The sequence below is a fragment of the Vombatus ursinus genome, unplaced genomic scaffold (genome assembly GCF_900497805.2).
Source record: "Vombatus ursinus unplaced genomic scaffold, bare-nosed wombat genome assembly UNPS02014802.1, whole genome shotgun sequence".
Classification (NCBI taxonomy): domain Eukaryota; kingdom Metazoa; phylum Chordata; class Mammalia; order Diprotodontia; family Vombatidae; genus Vombatus; species Vombatus ursinus.
In genome coordinates this window covers 20,641,115-20,658,615 of record NW_020954580.1, presented here as the reverse complement: position 1 = coordinate 20,658,615, position 17,501 = coordinate 20,641,115, and the positions used below count along the sequence as shown (strand labels likewise).

General features: G+C 38.2%; 1 protein-coding gene across 1 annotated transcript in view; it reads left to right on the top strand.

The window, feature by feature from the left end:
* The window catches only part of PARD3B (par-3 family cell polarity regulator beta), a 1,282,153-nt gene that overhangs the window by 717,148 nt on the left and 547,504 nt on the right, over positions 1–17,501 (top strand). The window contains exons 9-10 of the mRNA XM_027873670.1: positions 7,773–7,912; positions 9,538–9,666. Coding sequence (XP_027729471.1) covers positions 7,773–7,912; positions 9,538–9,666 — 269 coding nt within the window. The remainder of the gene's footprint in view (positions 1–7,772; positions 7,913–9,537; positions 9,667–17,501) is intronic.

Sequence of the window (17,501 nt, the reverse complement as noted above, 5' to 3'; positions counted from 1 at the left end):
TCTCAGACCAAACACTTGACACTTACTAGCTGTGTGACCCTGGGCAAGTCACTTAACCCCAACTGCCTAAAAACAAAAAAGAAAAAAGATCCTCCCTAGACCCCTCCTCTGGTCACCTCAGCTTACTGTCCACTCCCATCAAGATACCCCTTCTCCCAAGCCCCTCCTCCAGTCACCCCAAACTATTTGTCCACTCTTAGATCCCTATATATAAGGGATTTCTGTATACAAGACCCATCTTGTCTCCATTAAAATGCTGAGATTCTTTAAGAGTCTAGCCAAGGGTTCAGATTCTTAAGATCTGGCCCACTTGCATTAGCGATACAAATGCTTAGATTCCTTAAGAGTCTGACCAGATCTTTAAAAAACCTTGTCTTTGGCTGAAAGAAGGCGTGGGTCAAATTCATTCAAGCAGGACCCGTTTGTCATGATTTTGTGGTCCTGCCACCACTAAATCCCTAAACCTCAACATTGCCAAGTTTGCACAGCCCTGCCTCACTTAAACCCAAATCATTTCCAAGTCAAGACATCACCATCCTGATGTCAGTGATCCTCTTCAAAAACAAAGGAGGAACAACAGCTAAATGGGGCAGTGGACAAAGTGTCAGATCTGGAGTTAGAAAAACTCATCTTCCTGACTTCAAATCTGGCCTCAGACACTTACTAGCTGTGTGACCCTGGGCAAGTCACTTAACCCTGTTTGTCTTAGTTTCCTCATCTGTAAAATGAGCTGGAGAAGGAAATGACAAACCACTCCAACATCTTTGCCAAGAAAACCCCAAATGGGGTCACGAAGAGTCTGACATGACTGAAATGACTGAACAACAACAAAAAAACAGAGCACTTATTGTGCCAAAACATTAATGGATCTTACAAACTTATGATTACTAATCATGGCATAATGAATATACCTGAACTCGGGAAGATAGATTGGGGTTTAAATCTCATGTTCTTGTACTTAATTAGTTGTTTGTTCTTCAGCAAGTCACTTAACTTATGCTTTGATGTGCAATGGAAAGAAAGTTGGATTTGGAATCAGAAGAATTGGTTTATCCTGTGTGACCTTGTGCAAGTCAGTCTCTTAATGTCTTTAGTTCTCAGTCTTTTCCTTTGTAAAATGCAATGGTTGCACTAGTACTGCTGAGGTCCCTTCCAGTTTGATATCTGTTAGCTTCTAGTTTCAGAACCTCAGTTTCACCATGTGTAAAATGGGGATAATTCCTGTAGCACCTGCCTCACAGGGTTATTGTGAGGCTCAAACAAGATAATGTGCATAAAGCATTTGGTATACTTTAAAGCACCATCTAAAAAGCAGTTAGTTATCATTATATATATATATATTTTTGTTTACATTTTCTTTTTTTTCCAATTACACATAAATATTAGTTAGATTTTCTAACAATTAGCTTCACATCTTTTGGAGGTGGCTATCCATTTGCTAAGTACTGTTTGATTCTGAGGAATTAGCATTTTACTACTCTAAATGGCCTCTGCTCCTTTTTCAAAGTTTGAATGCCAGTTTACTCACTGAAAGTAGTTATCCTTTAGAATAACTTAGGTAGTGACCATCATTAATTCTGCTCATTTAGTCATGCAAATATTTTTCACACAACACTAGGCTTTTAAAATGTCATTTTGGTCCACACGCTATACATTTGTTCCAACTCATTCTCTCATCCTTGCCTCCTATTTCAATTAAATCTCTAAAAATCTCTTTTTCTCTAATTCAGAATTGTCAAGGTCGCACATGGCCCACGACATTCCTGTTGTCCAAACCAGATTAAAATGTAATTGGGAAATGTTTAATGAAATAAAAATACAGTAAAACACAGATGACATTGATAAGTGATTTTCTAAGTCAATATGCAACCCACCAGGATCTTTACGTCTGGGTTAGCGGGCCCGTTTCTATTTCAGTTTCATATTACTACTCTTAATTTTTAACTCATTTCAACTATTTCCATGGTAGACACTAATCCAGTCCTTCTTCCACCTACAGATGCCAAATGATCATCTTAAACCACAATTCTGATCATTGGCATTTCCCTACCTAGTCAACTTTAGTGGTTTCCTATTGCCTTTGAGATTCATTTCACGTGTGAAAGCATCTGCAAAAGCTTCTACTTAATACATTTTATTCCCTACCATAGTATACTCCATCCAGATTGGTCTTCTTGCTCTTCTCTGAGTAAAGCCTCTGTCTCCTACCTCCCTACCTGGAATGCTTTCCCTTGTCACTTCCATCTCTTGGAGTCCCTAACCCCTTACAAGATGTGCTTGGCTTAAATTTCATTTGTTTTTTAATCATATCTGATGCTTTGTGACCCCATTTGGAGTTTTCTTGGCAAACATACTGGACTGGTTTGCCATTTCCTTCTCCACCTCATTCTACAGATGAAGAAACTGAGGCAGACAGGGTTAAGTGACTTGTCCAGGGTCACACAGCTAGTAAGTGTCTGAGGTCAGATTTGAACTTAGGACTCGGCTTAAATGCTACCTTCAAAACAGCAGCCTTTCTTCTTCCCCTTAGATAGTATTATAGCTCTCAAATGCCCCAGAAATCACTTTGTATTTGTTTTCTATATCTTGTTTTGAATTTATTTCTATATTTATTTTGTATTTACTTATGGGCAAACTTATTATTTCTTATTCCCCATTGTTGTCCCATAAATCCACCACAGGGAGCCCACCTAATAATCTAGGAACTTTTGTTTCCGTCTGTTGACCTCAAGTGGATACCAGTGGAGGGCACATAAGCCTTTCATTGATTATCCTGTACTTTCTCTATGGGAATAGCATATCCTTTTTGTTTTTTTAGGTCATGTGTGTATTCTTATTATATTCTTTTAATAATTATATAATAGGGCATAATAATAATTTTCAACACTGACACATATGGGCTGTTTGTCACTTTACCAACTGCTCAGTGCCCAAGACAACTCTTTAGGACAATAAGTTACAGATTAGTGGTAGATCTTCATTAGTTTTTTCTTTTTGCTGGGAAATTTGTCACCATGTATTTTACTTACAACACAGACCTGGAGTAATAATAGCTCATATATACTGTTTGGTGTACAAAAAATTCTCCTTACATCACTGTGAGGTCAGTAGTACAAGTATTATTATTATTATTTCCATTTTACAGCTGGTAAATCTGAGTTTCAAATAGGATTGTACCGTTAGGTCTGACCCATTAAAGATCAAAGTCAGGATATAAATAAACGCAGGCCTCTTGTTTCTATTTTATTTCATGGTAAGAAAATAAATTAAAAAGAAGTGAATGAAAAGAAAAGACAAAATATGATAAACAAAAAACTGTAGTAGCTGAACCACTCAGAAGACTTCAGTGTACCCCCCCACCATGGCCTTTTCTCTAATATTCCTTCTCTAATAAGCCTATTCAACTCCAGAAGATTTTGACATTCAGAACAAATGTTTATTATGAATGTTTTTTTTGTAACTGAGGCCTGTCTATTCTGTAGTAAGAACCACATTTTCAAGGCTCTACTTTATAAAGAAATTACTTCTAATAATTTAATGTTGAAAACCCTAATTAGTGTTAGCTGCCTCTTTGCATTTTCCATAGCTAGATCGTCAAAACTCCAAAATATTTGCTGAGTTAAGGACAGGTGAGCAGAAAGCATATGTATCTATTGTTGGTATAGTTTTATATGCGTTAAAATCATATTAATTGAGAACCTGCTAATCAGGAATTTCTGATGACTCATACAAGAACTGGCCTAAAATTTACCTTTGCAGTATGAATAGTTCGTCATGCAAATTAATAGTATAAATAAAATTTCTGGGAAAAGGTTTGAACTACTTAAGGAAATAAACTCTTCAAATCATCCAAAAGTACTTCAGAAGCTCTCATTTACATGTAAACAATCAATATGCTAATTATAAATCATACAGTTCCCTCTACCAGGCTGTACTTCATTAGCCTAATTCTAGTGGTAGGAGGTGAACGATGACCATTATACACCAAAATATGATGGATCCCAGAATGGGCACTAGAAAGGAGAAAATGTAATTCTAAGCCAGGCAGGAAATGATTGTCTATAATAGAAATTAACATAAGCACTAAGGCCAGCTGGGTACTATGGGGATGACATAAACATTAGATTTTCTAAGGAAAGGAGGAAGAAAAAAAAATGTTAAAACTAAGAAGATAGGGAAAATAGAACATGCCTAAGTCCTCATTTAATATAATAATTGCTCTCATTTGCATAACATTTTAAGGTTTAGGAAGGCTTCATTCATATAACTCAGCAAGGTAGAACTCGCAAGTAATTCTTATGCCAGTTTTAGTGATGGGGATATTGAGGCTCAGAGCAGTCATGTGGCTTGCTGGTATAACTGTATGACCATATGTGTGACTATACAGCTAATAAATACCCAAGCCAAAATTGAAGTTCAGTTCTCCTGATTAGTTATGCATCCAACAATCTTTCTACTGTAATAATACTAAAAAAAAAAAAAATAGTGATGTAGAAAGAGAATTTTATCAGACTATTTCCAGGATCATATTTACAAATGGTGCCCTAATAAATTGACTAGTATAAATATTTGATTCTAGTTAAGAGAGAGAGAAAAAAAAAGGGAGGGGGACAGACAAAGACAGAAGGGGAGAAAAGGAAAAGGGGGAGGGGTTGGCAGATAAGGAGAGGGAAAAGAGGAGAGAAAACCAATGACATCTGGGGTACTTTAGTTTGGTGAAATTATCCTTCATCATTATCTGATTTCCTTAACTTTGATTCAGTAGATTCACCAAATAATCTTACCTTATTTCCTGGGAAGAGAAGACATTGACACAGCTTTTCCAGTAGAACTTGTAGTTGTATTTCTCCTTTAGATAAATGCATGAATTGGCTTTCTTGTACAAATTATTCTCATTGAATTTTGGATAGCAGAGAGCCAATAGGCTTTTGATAAACAAAAACTCAGTGGGGCTGAGAAATCAGACTTTAGTCTCATCATAATAAGGCAACTGCTTAGGTCCAGGTACCATCCTAGAGCAATTTTATTATGTAGGTTACTCCACTTTTCTGAAAGTGATAAAACCTGCATAATATTTTGAAAATCAATCAGTAAGTATCTCCTCTGTCAGAAACTGTTGTAAATATTGGAGATATGAAGACAAAAGGAGCACAGTTCCTGCTGTCAAAGAGCTGACATTTGAACAGAGAGATGACAAGCGCATATGTAATTGTATATAGAGCATCTAAACAAAGAGAATAAGGTAGTTTTGGGAAAGAGAGTATGAACAACTTGGGGAGAGAGGCAGAGACCAGGACAGACTACATGTGGTGCCTAAACTGAGTCTCGTTGACAATCAGGGATTTCAAGAGATGTAGATGAGGAGGAAGAGCCTGCAAAACATGGGAAGAGCCCATGTCTTCCCCATCCTGGAAAAAACCCTCACCCGATCCTGCCATCCCACTTAAGTCCTGTTGTGTGTCTCTCCTGCCCTTTGTAGCTAAACCCCTCAAAAAAGGCCATCTTCTGAAAGTGCCTCCAACTTCATTCCTCTTACATGATCTTCTTAACCATTTACAATCTGACTTCTGACCTTATCATACCACAGCTACTCTCTCCAAAGTCACTAATGATCTCTTAGTTGCCAAATCCATGTTCTTTTCTCAATTCTCGTTCTCCATGTTGATCACTCTCTTCTCTCTCAGTTTTTGGACACCACTCCCTCCTGGTTTTCCTCCTACCGATCTATTCTCTGTCTCCTTTTCTGGATCTTCCTCTGGGTCATGCCCTCTAAATGTAGGTTCCTCAAGTTTCTCTCCTGGGCCCTCTTTTCTCTCTGTACTACTTCACTTGGTGATCTCATCAACTCCCATGGCTTTAATTACCATCTCTATGCTGATGATTCTCAAATCTACTTTTCCTGCCCCAGGCCCTCTGTTGATCTCCAATGTTGTGTCTCCAACTGCCTTTCAGACATCTAGAACTGGAAATCCATAGACATTATAACCTTAATATGTCCAAAACATAACTTATTATCTGCCTAAACTCTCCACCCCTCCCACTTTCCATTTTACTGTGGATGGCAGTATCATCCTCTCAGTCCCTTAGGCTTACATCCTAGAAGTCATCCTGGACTCCTCATTATCTCTCATCCTCCATATCCAAGCTCTTGCTAAGTCCTGTTGATTTCACCTGTGCAACAATGCACTCTCTTTCTTCCTCTGACACTATCTCCACTCTGGTATAGGTACTCCTCCCCTCATGCCTGAACTGTTGCAATAGTGGCTAGGGGTTCTTCTAGCTTCAAGTCTCTCACCACTCCAATCCATCCTTCATTCATCTAGTAAAGTCATTTTTCTAAGGCACGAGTCTGACCATGTCACCCCCATGACTCAGTGTACTTCAGTGACTTCCTATCGCTTCCATGAACAAATACAAAAAGCTCTGTTTGGCATTCAAAGCTCATCATAAGCTAGCCCTCTCTTACCTTTCCAGTCTTCTTACACCCTGCTCTCCAACATGTAATCTTGATCCAGTGACACTGGCCTTCTGGTTCTTCCACAAACAAGACACTCCATGTCTCTGCTCCTAGCATTTGCTCTAGCTGTCCTTCATGCCTGGGATGCTTTCCTTTTTTTGCTCTGACTACTGACCTCTCTGGCTTCCTTTAAGCCCCAATTAAAATCCCATCTTCTACAGGAGGCCTTCCCCAACTCCTCTTAATTCCAATATAATTCCCTTTTTTAAAAATTTATTTATCCTGTACATAGCTCGCTTTGTAAATATCTGTTTGCATTTTGTCACCCCATTAGATTATAAGCTTCTTAATGTTAGGAGCTGTCTTTTGACTATTCTTGTATCCTCAATACTTAGCACAGTGCCTGGCACGTGGTAGGCAATTAAAAATGCTTATTGATTGATTGGTTGATTAAAATAGTACACAGCTATAGAAATAGAAGATGTAGCATCCTATATACAGAATAGTGAGTGGGCCCATGTGAGGAGAGAAGAAAGAAGTATGGAAAGGCAAGAAGGAACAGGTTGTGACAAACTTTACATACCAGAGAAATTTATATTTGAATCTAAAGGCGTTAGGGAGTCAGTGGAGTTTTGAATAAGGAGTTGGGAGGAGTACATTACTTTTGACACAATCAGGTCTGTGTTTTAGGAAAATTATTTAAGCAGCTGTGTGGAGGTTAGATTGAAGTGGGGAGAGATGAGGTAGAGACCACAGAGGAGGCTATTACAGTAGTACAGGAGAAAGGTGATAAGACCCTGTACTACTGTAGAGGTTGTTTGAGTGAAAAGAATGGAACATATGGGAAAGGTGTCATGGAGATAAAAATGACAAAACTTGAAAGTGAGTTGGATATGTAGGGTAAGCAAGAGTAAAGAGTTAAGGATAACATTGAGGTTGAAACCTGAGTTATTGGAATACATACATACATACATACATACACACACACATATACGCATACGCACATATATACAAACACACATATATGTGTCCATGTATGAATACATATGTGTGTTTATACATATATGCATATACATTCGTGCATATGTATGTGTATATCAATATATAAATTAGTTTGGAGGAAAGGATAAGGAGTTCTGTTTTAGACGTAATGAGTTTGTGGTGCCTGTGGATCCATAATTCAGAATTTTCAAGTTGAACCTTCCTTTGTTTATTTGAATTAATGATGTTTTAAGCACTTAATTTCAAGTCTAAGTTCAATGCCTATGTACAAGCTTATTATAATTGTTGTTGTTTTCCTATGTTTTTGCTTTAGGTCCTGAAGGACTTGGCTTCACTGTGGTTACCAGGGATTCCTCAATACATGGTCTTGGTCCTATTTTTGTGAAAAATATTTTACCAAAAGGAGCAGCAGTGAAAGATGGCCGCCTACAATCAGGGGATAGAATTTTGGAGGTTAGAACTTAGAATACTCCCCTCAATGAAATGAAATCTTTGTCCTTTGGCTCTGAAAATATTTTCCAGTAGTATAAATCCAAAGATGAAATTTGAAAACAAAACAAAACAAAATTTGAAAAAACTAATCAGAAATTACTGGTCAGTCCAGTTTTGAAAGGCAAATAGTATGACACAAATAGTCCTAGGACATTTTTTCTCCCTCTCCAATGTTCTTCTGTCCCATTAATGTCAACTTAACATTAGGATAAGTCAAACTGAGGCCAAACCAGGGGTTTGGGTTCACTCTAGGTGCATCCAGTTATATCACAAACTTCAAGGCACTATGATCCAAATCCTTAGCCCAAGAATCATCTGACTTCTCTCAAGTAGGAATAAGCTAAAACTGAGTATCCCCTTAGCCTGATCTGTGCCAGAAGTGAAACCCTTAAGTATAAACCAGCATCACCTGGGCTAGACTGGAAATGGAATAGCTGTGGAAGCTGTGGACAAGACTGCTGGATGCTACCAAACTTTTTCCTAGCCATTTGCAGTATATCATTATGCATTTTAAGAAAGAAAATCCCCCTTTGCTGAAAATTGGCCCGCTTTGGTAAATTAAAGGTGTTCCTGTGACCTCCTCTGTAATACAAAGCAGAAGAGAGGATACAAAGCAAGTTTTAGGTAGGAGACAGATTAACTCCTCCATTAGCAAATGGTGGTCCACTGACTCTAAACCTGAAAAAGCCTTAAGTCTGTTCAATGAAATTTAATAGTTCAGTTAAGCAACGTTTGTTAAGCCTTGTCCATGTGGGGAGCATTGTGCTAGGTACTGAGGGTACAAAGGTAAAAAAAAAAATTACCCAATCCCTGCCCTCAAGTAACTCACAGACTAGTAGAGTGTTAGTACAAAGACACATAAATAAATAACTGTAATGTCCAGAATTAAGATAAAAGTGAATACAAGATGTCAAAAGAATGAAAGATTGGGGAAGTAAGGATGGCCTCCTCCAAAGAGAAGTAATTTAGATTTTATGGAAACAATAGCACCTGAGTAGGTTACCCACTGGCCAGAACGTAGAGCAAATCCGTTCTAGAGAAGGGTGACTATTCATTTCTAGTATTATGGTAACTCATGGCTGCTCATTGCCATAATTACATAAGAAAATGCCTGCAGGGCATTTGAAATCTGCTCCTACTTGTTGGAAGACCGTACTTTGGTAGTATGATAGTTTGATTTGTTTTCCATAATGACATATATCATAACAATGCATGGTAATCATGTGAGTATTTTGTGAAATCTGTTTCTAGCTGATTCATTTTTTATTTGTCTTTCTTTGCAAGCCCAATATGTCTCAGTGTTTTGCTGCTTTTTCTTAAGGAGTGGCTAGGAGTGGAAGGTGGGAGAGGGAGGGTACTTTTTGGAAAGGGTTTCTTTGCCTAGGTGAACTTGTTTTTTTAAAAAAAAAATTTAATGATTGTACTTCAATGTAATTGATTTCCTTTGTAATCTCATATGTTTTATTTTGTGCATTTAAACACATTATTATAAAAAGGGGTCCCTAGGTTTCATCACACTTCCAGAGAGGGCCATGGTGGCAGGTATTTTAATAGCTGCTTTTCATCTAACTGCATTCATTCATTAGGTGAATGGCAGAGACATTACTGGTCGGACTCAGGAAGAACTTGTAGCCATGCTGAGAAGCACTAAACAAGGAGAAACTGCATCTCTTGTCATTGCTCGTCAAGAAGAAAGCTTCCTGCCCCGAGAACTGGTAATATTCATACTCCAGTCTACTGACACATGAAAAGATCTGAAAGCCTTCATTGAATTCCCACTGATTGAGAAATAAAGATATAAAATGATTTATGATATAAAATATCATAAGGTTTTCTATCATGACAATTTGGAGAGGAAGTCAGTAGTGAAGGGCACTAGTCACAGGGCTTTGTCTCTGAGCTTATCAAAGAGATTTATCAGAAATTTTGAAAAATTAGATAAAAGAGGCCTGCTTACCAAATTTTCAGATGATACAAATGGGGGAGAATCAGATAATAAAGCATCGGATGACACCAAGAGAGTTCACTAGACTAGAGCAATGGGCGAAAACCAACAACCCAGAATTTAACAGAGCTAAAGATAGAATCGAACTTCAAGGTTCAAATAATCAGATGCATAAGCAGAGGAGTAGCCTTGGAAGTAGTTTATGGAGAGGCCTAATGGTTTTAGCTGACCACAAACTCATTTTGAGCCAATAGTATGAGAGGCAAGTATTAAGAATTAAACCGACTTTAGTTGCATAAACAAAAGTATAGAGTATATATCAACGGAGAAAGAAAATGATCTCTTCCAAATCTACATTGGCCAACTACTGACTCAACTTTATGAGGATTCCTGGTAAACTAGAGAATGTCTAGATGAACAATGGCATGAGAGTGAGGTATGTTTCTGGAAACTGTCACATGATGATACTGAAGATGTCCAGCCCATAAAAAGAATGGGAAACTTGATAATTGACTTTTAGTATTTGAAAACTTGTCACGGGTAAGAGGAAAGAGATCTAAAAATTTTCACTGTTACTGATGTCAAAAGTAGGACCAATGGGTAGAATTTATAGGTAGTCAGATTTTGACTCAGTCTTAGAAAACTTTCTAACAAGTAGACCTTTTCAACAGTGTTGTGCTACCCACACCTAAAACTGTTCAAACTGGGACCATATGGCATTGAACAGATGTATTGTAGAAAGGATGAGAGGGAGAGATTACCTGTAAGATTCCTTCCAACATCATGATCCAAGATTGATAAATATATATGTGTATCATAGGTATATATATATAAATATATATATGATATATATGTATATAATTTTATCTGTTATTTGAATTTTGGTGGAATTTTATTTCTTTCTCACAAATGACATCATAGGCCTAGCTCACCAAGAAATATATAAAATTAATATAATATAAATATATAAAATTAATTATGCAAATATGAAGCTTAGCATAAAAAAGGCATTTCCATCGCTTTTTTGTAGTTTCACATAAAATATTGAAGATGTACTGTGACTATTCTTTATCATTTTGCTCTAAAGCAAATAGATTTGAGTCCTAATCATTCAGAAAAGCAATAACTATCTAACTGTATTTTGTGATGAGTATTTTTTGTAACCATGACAAAGTCAAGGACTTTGATTTTTACAAACATTTGATACTATGAACCCAGAACCTTTGTTTCTGGAAATATGGAATTATGTTATTGTTTCTAGCTAGAATCTCTTTTCTAAGTGCTGATGTTTGAAAAGCACAGGTCATGTTTGGCATACCTCTTCGTGGAAAATACACTTTGTTGTGGTAGATGTACACAGTTTTATTTGAAAGGATAATAATGAATAGGGTGCTATGTGATACATCTTTGTGTTTCCTTTAAAAAGAAGACAAAAAGGTATCACTTTGGTCTCTTCTCCCTTATCATGATTGATGTGCACACTTGACTTTCCAATGAGAGTCTGGCAGGATGAAGGAAGGACAGCACTTCCTCCTTTTGTCTTGTCCCATCTCTTTTGAAGAAAACAAATTGTGTTCATTGTTTTCCTGCTCTCAGGTACTGCCCTCTGCCTTTTGTAAAGCAGTTTTATTTTGGTTTTTGGTTGTTGTTGTTGTCGTCTGTTAGTATACCCTTAGTACCATATTCTCATCTGTAATCCACGTGTTGCATATTTTCTGACATTTAAATATCCTTCACATTCTTGTTATTGCTAACTTCTTGTAAAATCTTAACTTTCGTGACCAAGGGAATGCTGTCAGCAGTCATACAGGAAGTTCCAGAAAAAGTCTGTGTCTCTGATGTGACTTTCCATCATTCCCCAGCCGTTAGCCTCCATTTCCTGGACGTTTTCCTGACTCGGGACCTAACTGAAGTATGCTGAGCTAGTACATTTCCTGCTTTGATATTCCCCTCTTACTGACTCAACCAATCAGTTGAGGACCACACAACATATTTAACTAGCCCTGTCTCCATTAGAGGAAGATTGCTTGGCAAAACACCTAAGATGAATTAAAAGGTTAGCTATTTCCAAATAACCCTTTTACCTAAAGTGACTTGCCCTGAATCTAAAGATGCTTTCATTGTCATATACTCTGGCTGGCTGATTGGTGGTGACTCATGCTCAGAGAGAGCATTTGGGTAGTGGTTAATGGGAAAAGAGTATCAGTAATAGAATTGTAAGGTGGAACTGATGTGTCTGGTTTCTCCACTTGAAGGGAAAACCTCTGTACTACTTCATCAGTGATCTGGTGTAGTCTAGTCTGTGAGGGATATGTCTAGTTCTTTCTTTCTTTGATACCTGTCATTTTTTCACTCCTTTCTGATGGTACAAATCAATCTCTCTCCTTCCATCTCTAACCCCTTTTATAGTTCCTTGATTTCTTCCCTACCTTTATTTTTATTTTTAGAAAGCATTTTTATCTTTAAATTTAAGGGCTTTAATACAGGAGATTTTTGAATATTTAAAGAGGAAGAACAGATGATTTTTCATAGGAGTGTGTGTGTGTGTGTGTGTGTGTGTGTGCACATTTGTGCATGAATGTGTTTCTATGTGGCTGTTACTTCCTCTTTGTGGGTAGAGAGGAATCCTCTGTCATCCCTTTGTTAACCCCTCTTTGCTAATATTTCATTTTCTAACCTGCTGTCTCATTTAAAATTATCCTAAAAATCACAGCAACCCCTGGTGGGTAAAACGAGCCGTAAAAATTTCAAATGTATTTATAATTTCTCCCTGCCATGCTTGCCTGCTTTTAAATTCTGGCCTCTGCAAGACGGATTAGCTATATTTCAAGTGAGCAAGTTGCTCTCGCCTGGCGTGATAGAGATCCAAGAGGTGCCATATTTGTCATGCTGATTTGACCTTCGCTTAGGAAGATTGCTTTTGCTTTGAAAGAAGGATGCACAGGTGGTGGCTTCCTTAACAAGGAGAATGCTTTGTGAATTCAGATGCAGCTGCCAAGCTTTCTTGGGCCAGTGGACTGCCCTCACAAATCTGAAGTAGCTCAAGAGCCTCCATGTTTTTACCCAGTCTGTGGTTAACGGAAGAGTCCAGACAGACATGTATGCCAAAGCCTTTTAAAGTCATAAATCGTGGCAGAATTAGACGTGGGAATTTAGATGAACTTCTTTATCTAATACATTATTTTATTCCTTCTGGTTATTTAAATTCAACTAGTCATTGACCTCGGAGTCACGGTTACCCAGAAACACTCAAGATGGATGTGTAACATATTTTCCGCTTGGTGGCAAATAAGAGAAATTAAAGGAAAGTTTTGGAAGTATTTTCTTCAGTTAGAAGAAAGGATCAAGAATACAAATGAAAACCAAAATAATAAATTTGATATCAGCACTGTCAACATGCTCACTGCCACCCTTTATTAGTCTTTTAAGATTTTCTCAAATATGATAGACATTGTGACTCAAGAACTTCTGGGCCTCCAGGAAGAGTTAAATACACTCTGTTTATTGTTAAGTACGTTAAGTCTGTGTTAGGAGCAGTATTTCTGCTGCTTCTTTTCCCTAAAGCAAGCGAAAGACATGTATAAACAGAAGCATTTCTAGGTTACTCTGGACAAGTCACTCAACCTCCATGTACCTCAGGCAATTCCCCAAGTCATAGACAAGTTGCAGTTTGCATCACTGGAGGAAGTTTTTCAAGATGAAGAAATCACAGATCCTTCAGCTACCTTACATTCTTACTTTCCTGCTCTCCTTCCACGTCTGTTAGAACCCCTGCTAAGCTAGTGCCTACCACAGGACATTGCACATAGTAGGCACGTGATAATTTCCTTTCCCCAATCCCTTGAACCTCCCAGGTTCCATTAGACTGGCCAAGCAGGGAGGACCTCTAACATTGTCCTTTTCTTTCCTCTGACCCTGACTGTAGCTCTCTTGGGAGTAGGAGGTAGGTGCAAAGAGTCACATGGCTATTGTCACAACATGAATGAGTGAATATCTACAATTACAATCCATCTAGTGAGACAGAGGACCACCATGCCTTATCATATAATCTGCCACTGTATCCTAAGGTCCTTCAGGCTTTACCATCTTCCCTGTGAATACACCCTCTAGATTCCAAGATACTTCTTCCTGAGCCTCCAATATGCACCACAGACACCGCTGCCACTTTCCAGTCTTTCCATCAGCCATCTAGTTGAGCCGTCTTCTGTGTGTTGTCTTCCTCAATTAGAGGGTGACTTCTTGGAGGGCCACAGCTCTCTTTTTCTTAATTTGCCTCTTCATCTTTTAGCATGGTGATTGGCACGTGTTATACTTAGAAAGGTATATATGCATGTGTGCGTATGTGAAGTGGCATGTGAGAGTTCTTTTAAAAGAACCTTAGATTTTAATAGTGAAGAGGAAGAAATGGAGATGCAGCACTTGCTTTGCCGCTCTAGGGGCCCTCAGCATTGCTCATGCCCAACACGCCCATCCTTAGAAGAGCCTACAGAATGTGGCACAGATTGCCCTGGGTACAGGAACAAGGGTACTTATTTGCTGTCACCTCAGTATTAAAACGGCAGTGGCAGGGAGAAAACATGCAGAGAGCTGGATTCAGTGCCTTGCAAAAAGCCTGACTTTTTGTAGTTCGGCCTGTTGTTGAGATATTGCTGCACATGGATCTGACCGTGTCTTATCATCTCCCTCCCTACTACCACCATCCCACTCAATAAACTACAGTGGTTCCCTTGTGCCTCCACGATCATAGAAAGAACGCCATGGGCCTGGGTTTGAATCCCTGCTTGCTATTTAAAAGCTGTAGATACCTCCTCTGGAAAAATGAAATGATTGGACCATCTGATCTCTAAAGTCCTTTTGAGCTCTGTGATTTTAATACATGATTCCCCGTAGAGATGTAGATCTCTGATAACAGTTAATCCCGACCACAGAAGTTCAACATGGTGGTGACGTATGTATAATACATCAACTTAAAACATGTTAAGGTAATCACTGTGAAAACATTTAGACAGGCAATCAAATAGTGTCCATATACTAATAATAACAATAACATAATTGAAAATTGCAAAGCACTTTCCACATTTAACTCTCTGAGGTCGGTAGTACTTGTTGTTTTCCCTGGTTGCCCAATGGGCAATCTGAAGATGAAAAACTGTAAGCAAGGTCCCTGGTCACACGGCTAGTAAGTGGTATAGCCAAAATTTGAACCTAGGTCTCTGATTCTAAGTCCCTCTCATTCTTCTAAATCTCCCGGCCTCTTGTAAGACAATGTAAAATTGATGCCAAACGGCCATATGCTATCTGCATCTAAATATTTTTAGATTTGAAGACATTGAAAATTTTCAAGTTATGGCACCAATAACTTGGTAGAATAAAATTATCCTATAAACAATGCCAGGTTTATTAGACATAAGCACACTGGGTGAAATAGAATAGCTATTCCAACTCCAGTTGAATTCAGTCAAAGTTTAGGACTAAATTTTTGAATGACTGTTTTGTTTTCCTGCGCACAGTTCAACTTTGATGTGGAAAATATTCTGTGAAAATTTCAGGCGCAATTGAGTTGTGCCTCTTTTGGCCAGTTGCCCCCTTTTTTGGCAAGGGGCCAGTGCTGAGCACAATCAAGTTACACAACTCAATTACACCTGATTTATTTAGGCAAACCCAATTGTACTTGACTTTTTGAAAGCACAACTCAATTGTGCTTTGAAATTTCCACACTCAATTTGATTGTGCTCAAAATTTGCCATATGCAGGCCTGTAGCTTGTAGATTCACACACATGCCAAAGAGAGGCTCAGTGGGAAGGCTCTAAAGATTTGGCTGCAGCTGTTTTTCCTATAGTCCTCTTTTACCTCCTCAAATACATCTTGGCCCTGTTTCCCTTTTCCACGTCCCTAAGGTAAATGTTCCTTGCATAACAATCTTTGAATGAATTAATAAAAGGTGACTTCCTTAAAATAGTTGTCCTTAAATGGACCATCTTTGCAATAATCTCCACCTCCAAGAGAACATTGATTAGACGAATGTCAAGATAAGAATGTCAAAGAACGCAGGGAACATGTCATTCTTAGGTATCAAAAACACCAGTGGGTGCTAATGCTTAACTATATACTTTTGACAAGGGGGGAAAAACAAGGCAAAGATAAAATTTACTAAATAGGTTATTTTTTTTTAATTTGCCAAGTGGAAACATTGAAAAACAACCTTTTAGCTCATTGTCCTAATCATCAAAGACCTTTATTTGAGTTTACTTATTCATTCAAAGCATTTATGAGGTGCTACTTTTCTACCATGAGGCCATGATGGTACCTTATTTCCCTAATCCCCTTTCGTGCATTTTCTCCCTTCATTGGAATGGAAATTCCTTTAGAATAGGTACTATATTTCTTTTTGCTTGTGTTTGCATTGTCCATGTTTAGTAAAGTGCCTAGGTCTTATAAGTTTTTAATACTTGCTTGTTGACTTGACTTGGCTTGATTTTACGTAGAGATACTTTTCTGGATGTTGAGGAGAGTCCCTCCCTGTCTTCAAGGAGTTTACATTTTACTGAAGGGAATTAACATGTACATAGAAAATTGAATTTTAAATGCATATCAGGTGTTTTCTGGGAGGAGGGCAACAGCAGTAGGGGCAATCAGGATCAGCTTCTAATAGGAGGAGGCATTGGAGCATGGCTTTGAAGAAAACTCGGGATTCTGTGAGAAGGAGGGAAGGAGGGAATATCTTCCAAGAATGGAAGTCTGTCCGGTGGCATGGAGACAGGAATGAGGAACAGCAATGTTATTTACTAACGGGATGAGTCTGTGTTCTAATCTGAGATTTTGCCCTTGCTAGTTTTCTGACCTTGTGGTCTTTGGGGATGCCACAAAAAACTCTGAGTTTAAGTTTTCTGCTCTGTAAAATGAAAATGTAACATTTGCAATGCCTGCCTGGCAGATCAAATGGAGTAATGCCCACAAAGTGCTTTGTGACTGCTGCAGCCACTGAAGAGCTGTCTACTTGTATCTATGAAGTGCTTTGTAATAGTGAAGAGCCCTATGACTGTGTGCTATTATTTTTTTAATAGCCAAGTAATGGAAAATCAATTCATAATGTTAACTTACTGCTTCTCTCTCTTTAGAAATTCTTAAACTTGAAAGGATATAGTTGCTGCAGTCAACACAACTTTTTTTATTTTTTTATGTAACAGATACATGTTCTGTTATAGCATTATTGAAAGGGGTGGAAGGAGTTCTTGCCATCTTACTTAATGGTATAGCTTCGAAGTACAACTATGCTGACTTTACTGGAATCATCTTTTTAGTGTGATAGTGACCCCAGATTCTTAGAAGATGTTGCACAGAATTCAAGCTCTCTCCACTTCTAGCAAAATGCCCGGTATTAATACTGGAATAGAATGCCCGTAGCCCAAGGTCAGGCCTCCTATAGCTTAGAGCAGGGGTGGGTGGGTGTGTGTGTGTGTGTGTGTGTGTGTGTGTGTGTGTGTGTGTGTGTGTGTGTGTGTTTGTGTGTGTGTAAGATGGACCTGTCCGGCAATCTGATGAAGCCTATGGTCATCTTCTGAGACTAACACTGCATAAAATAGAATACGTAGGATGACAAAGGC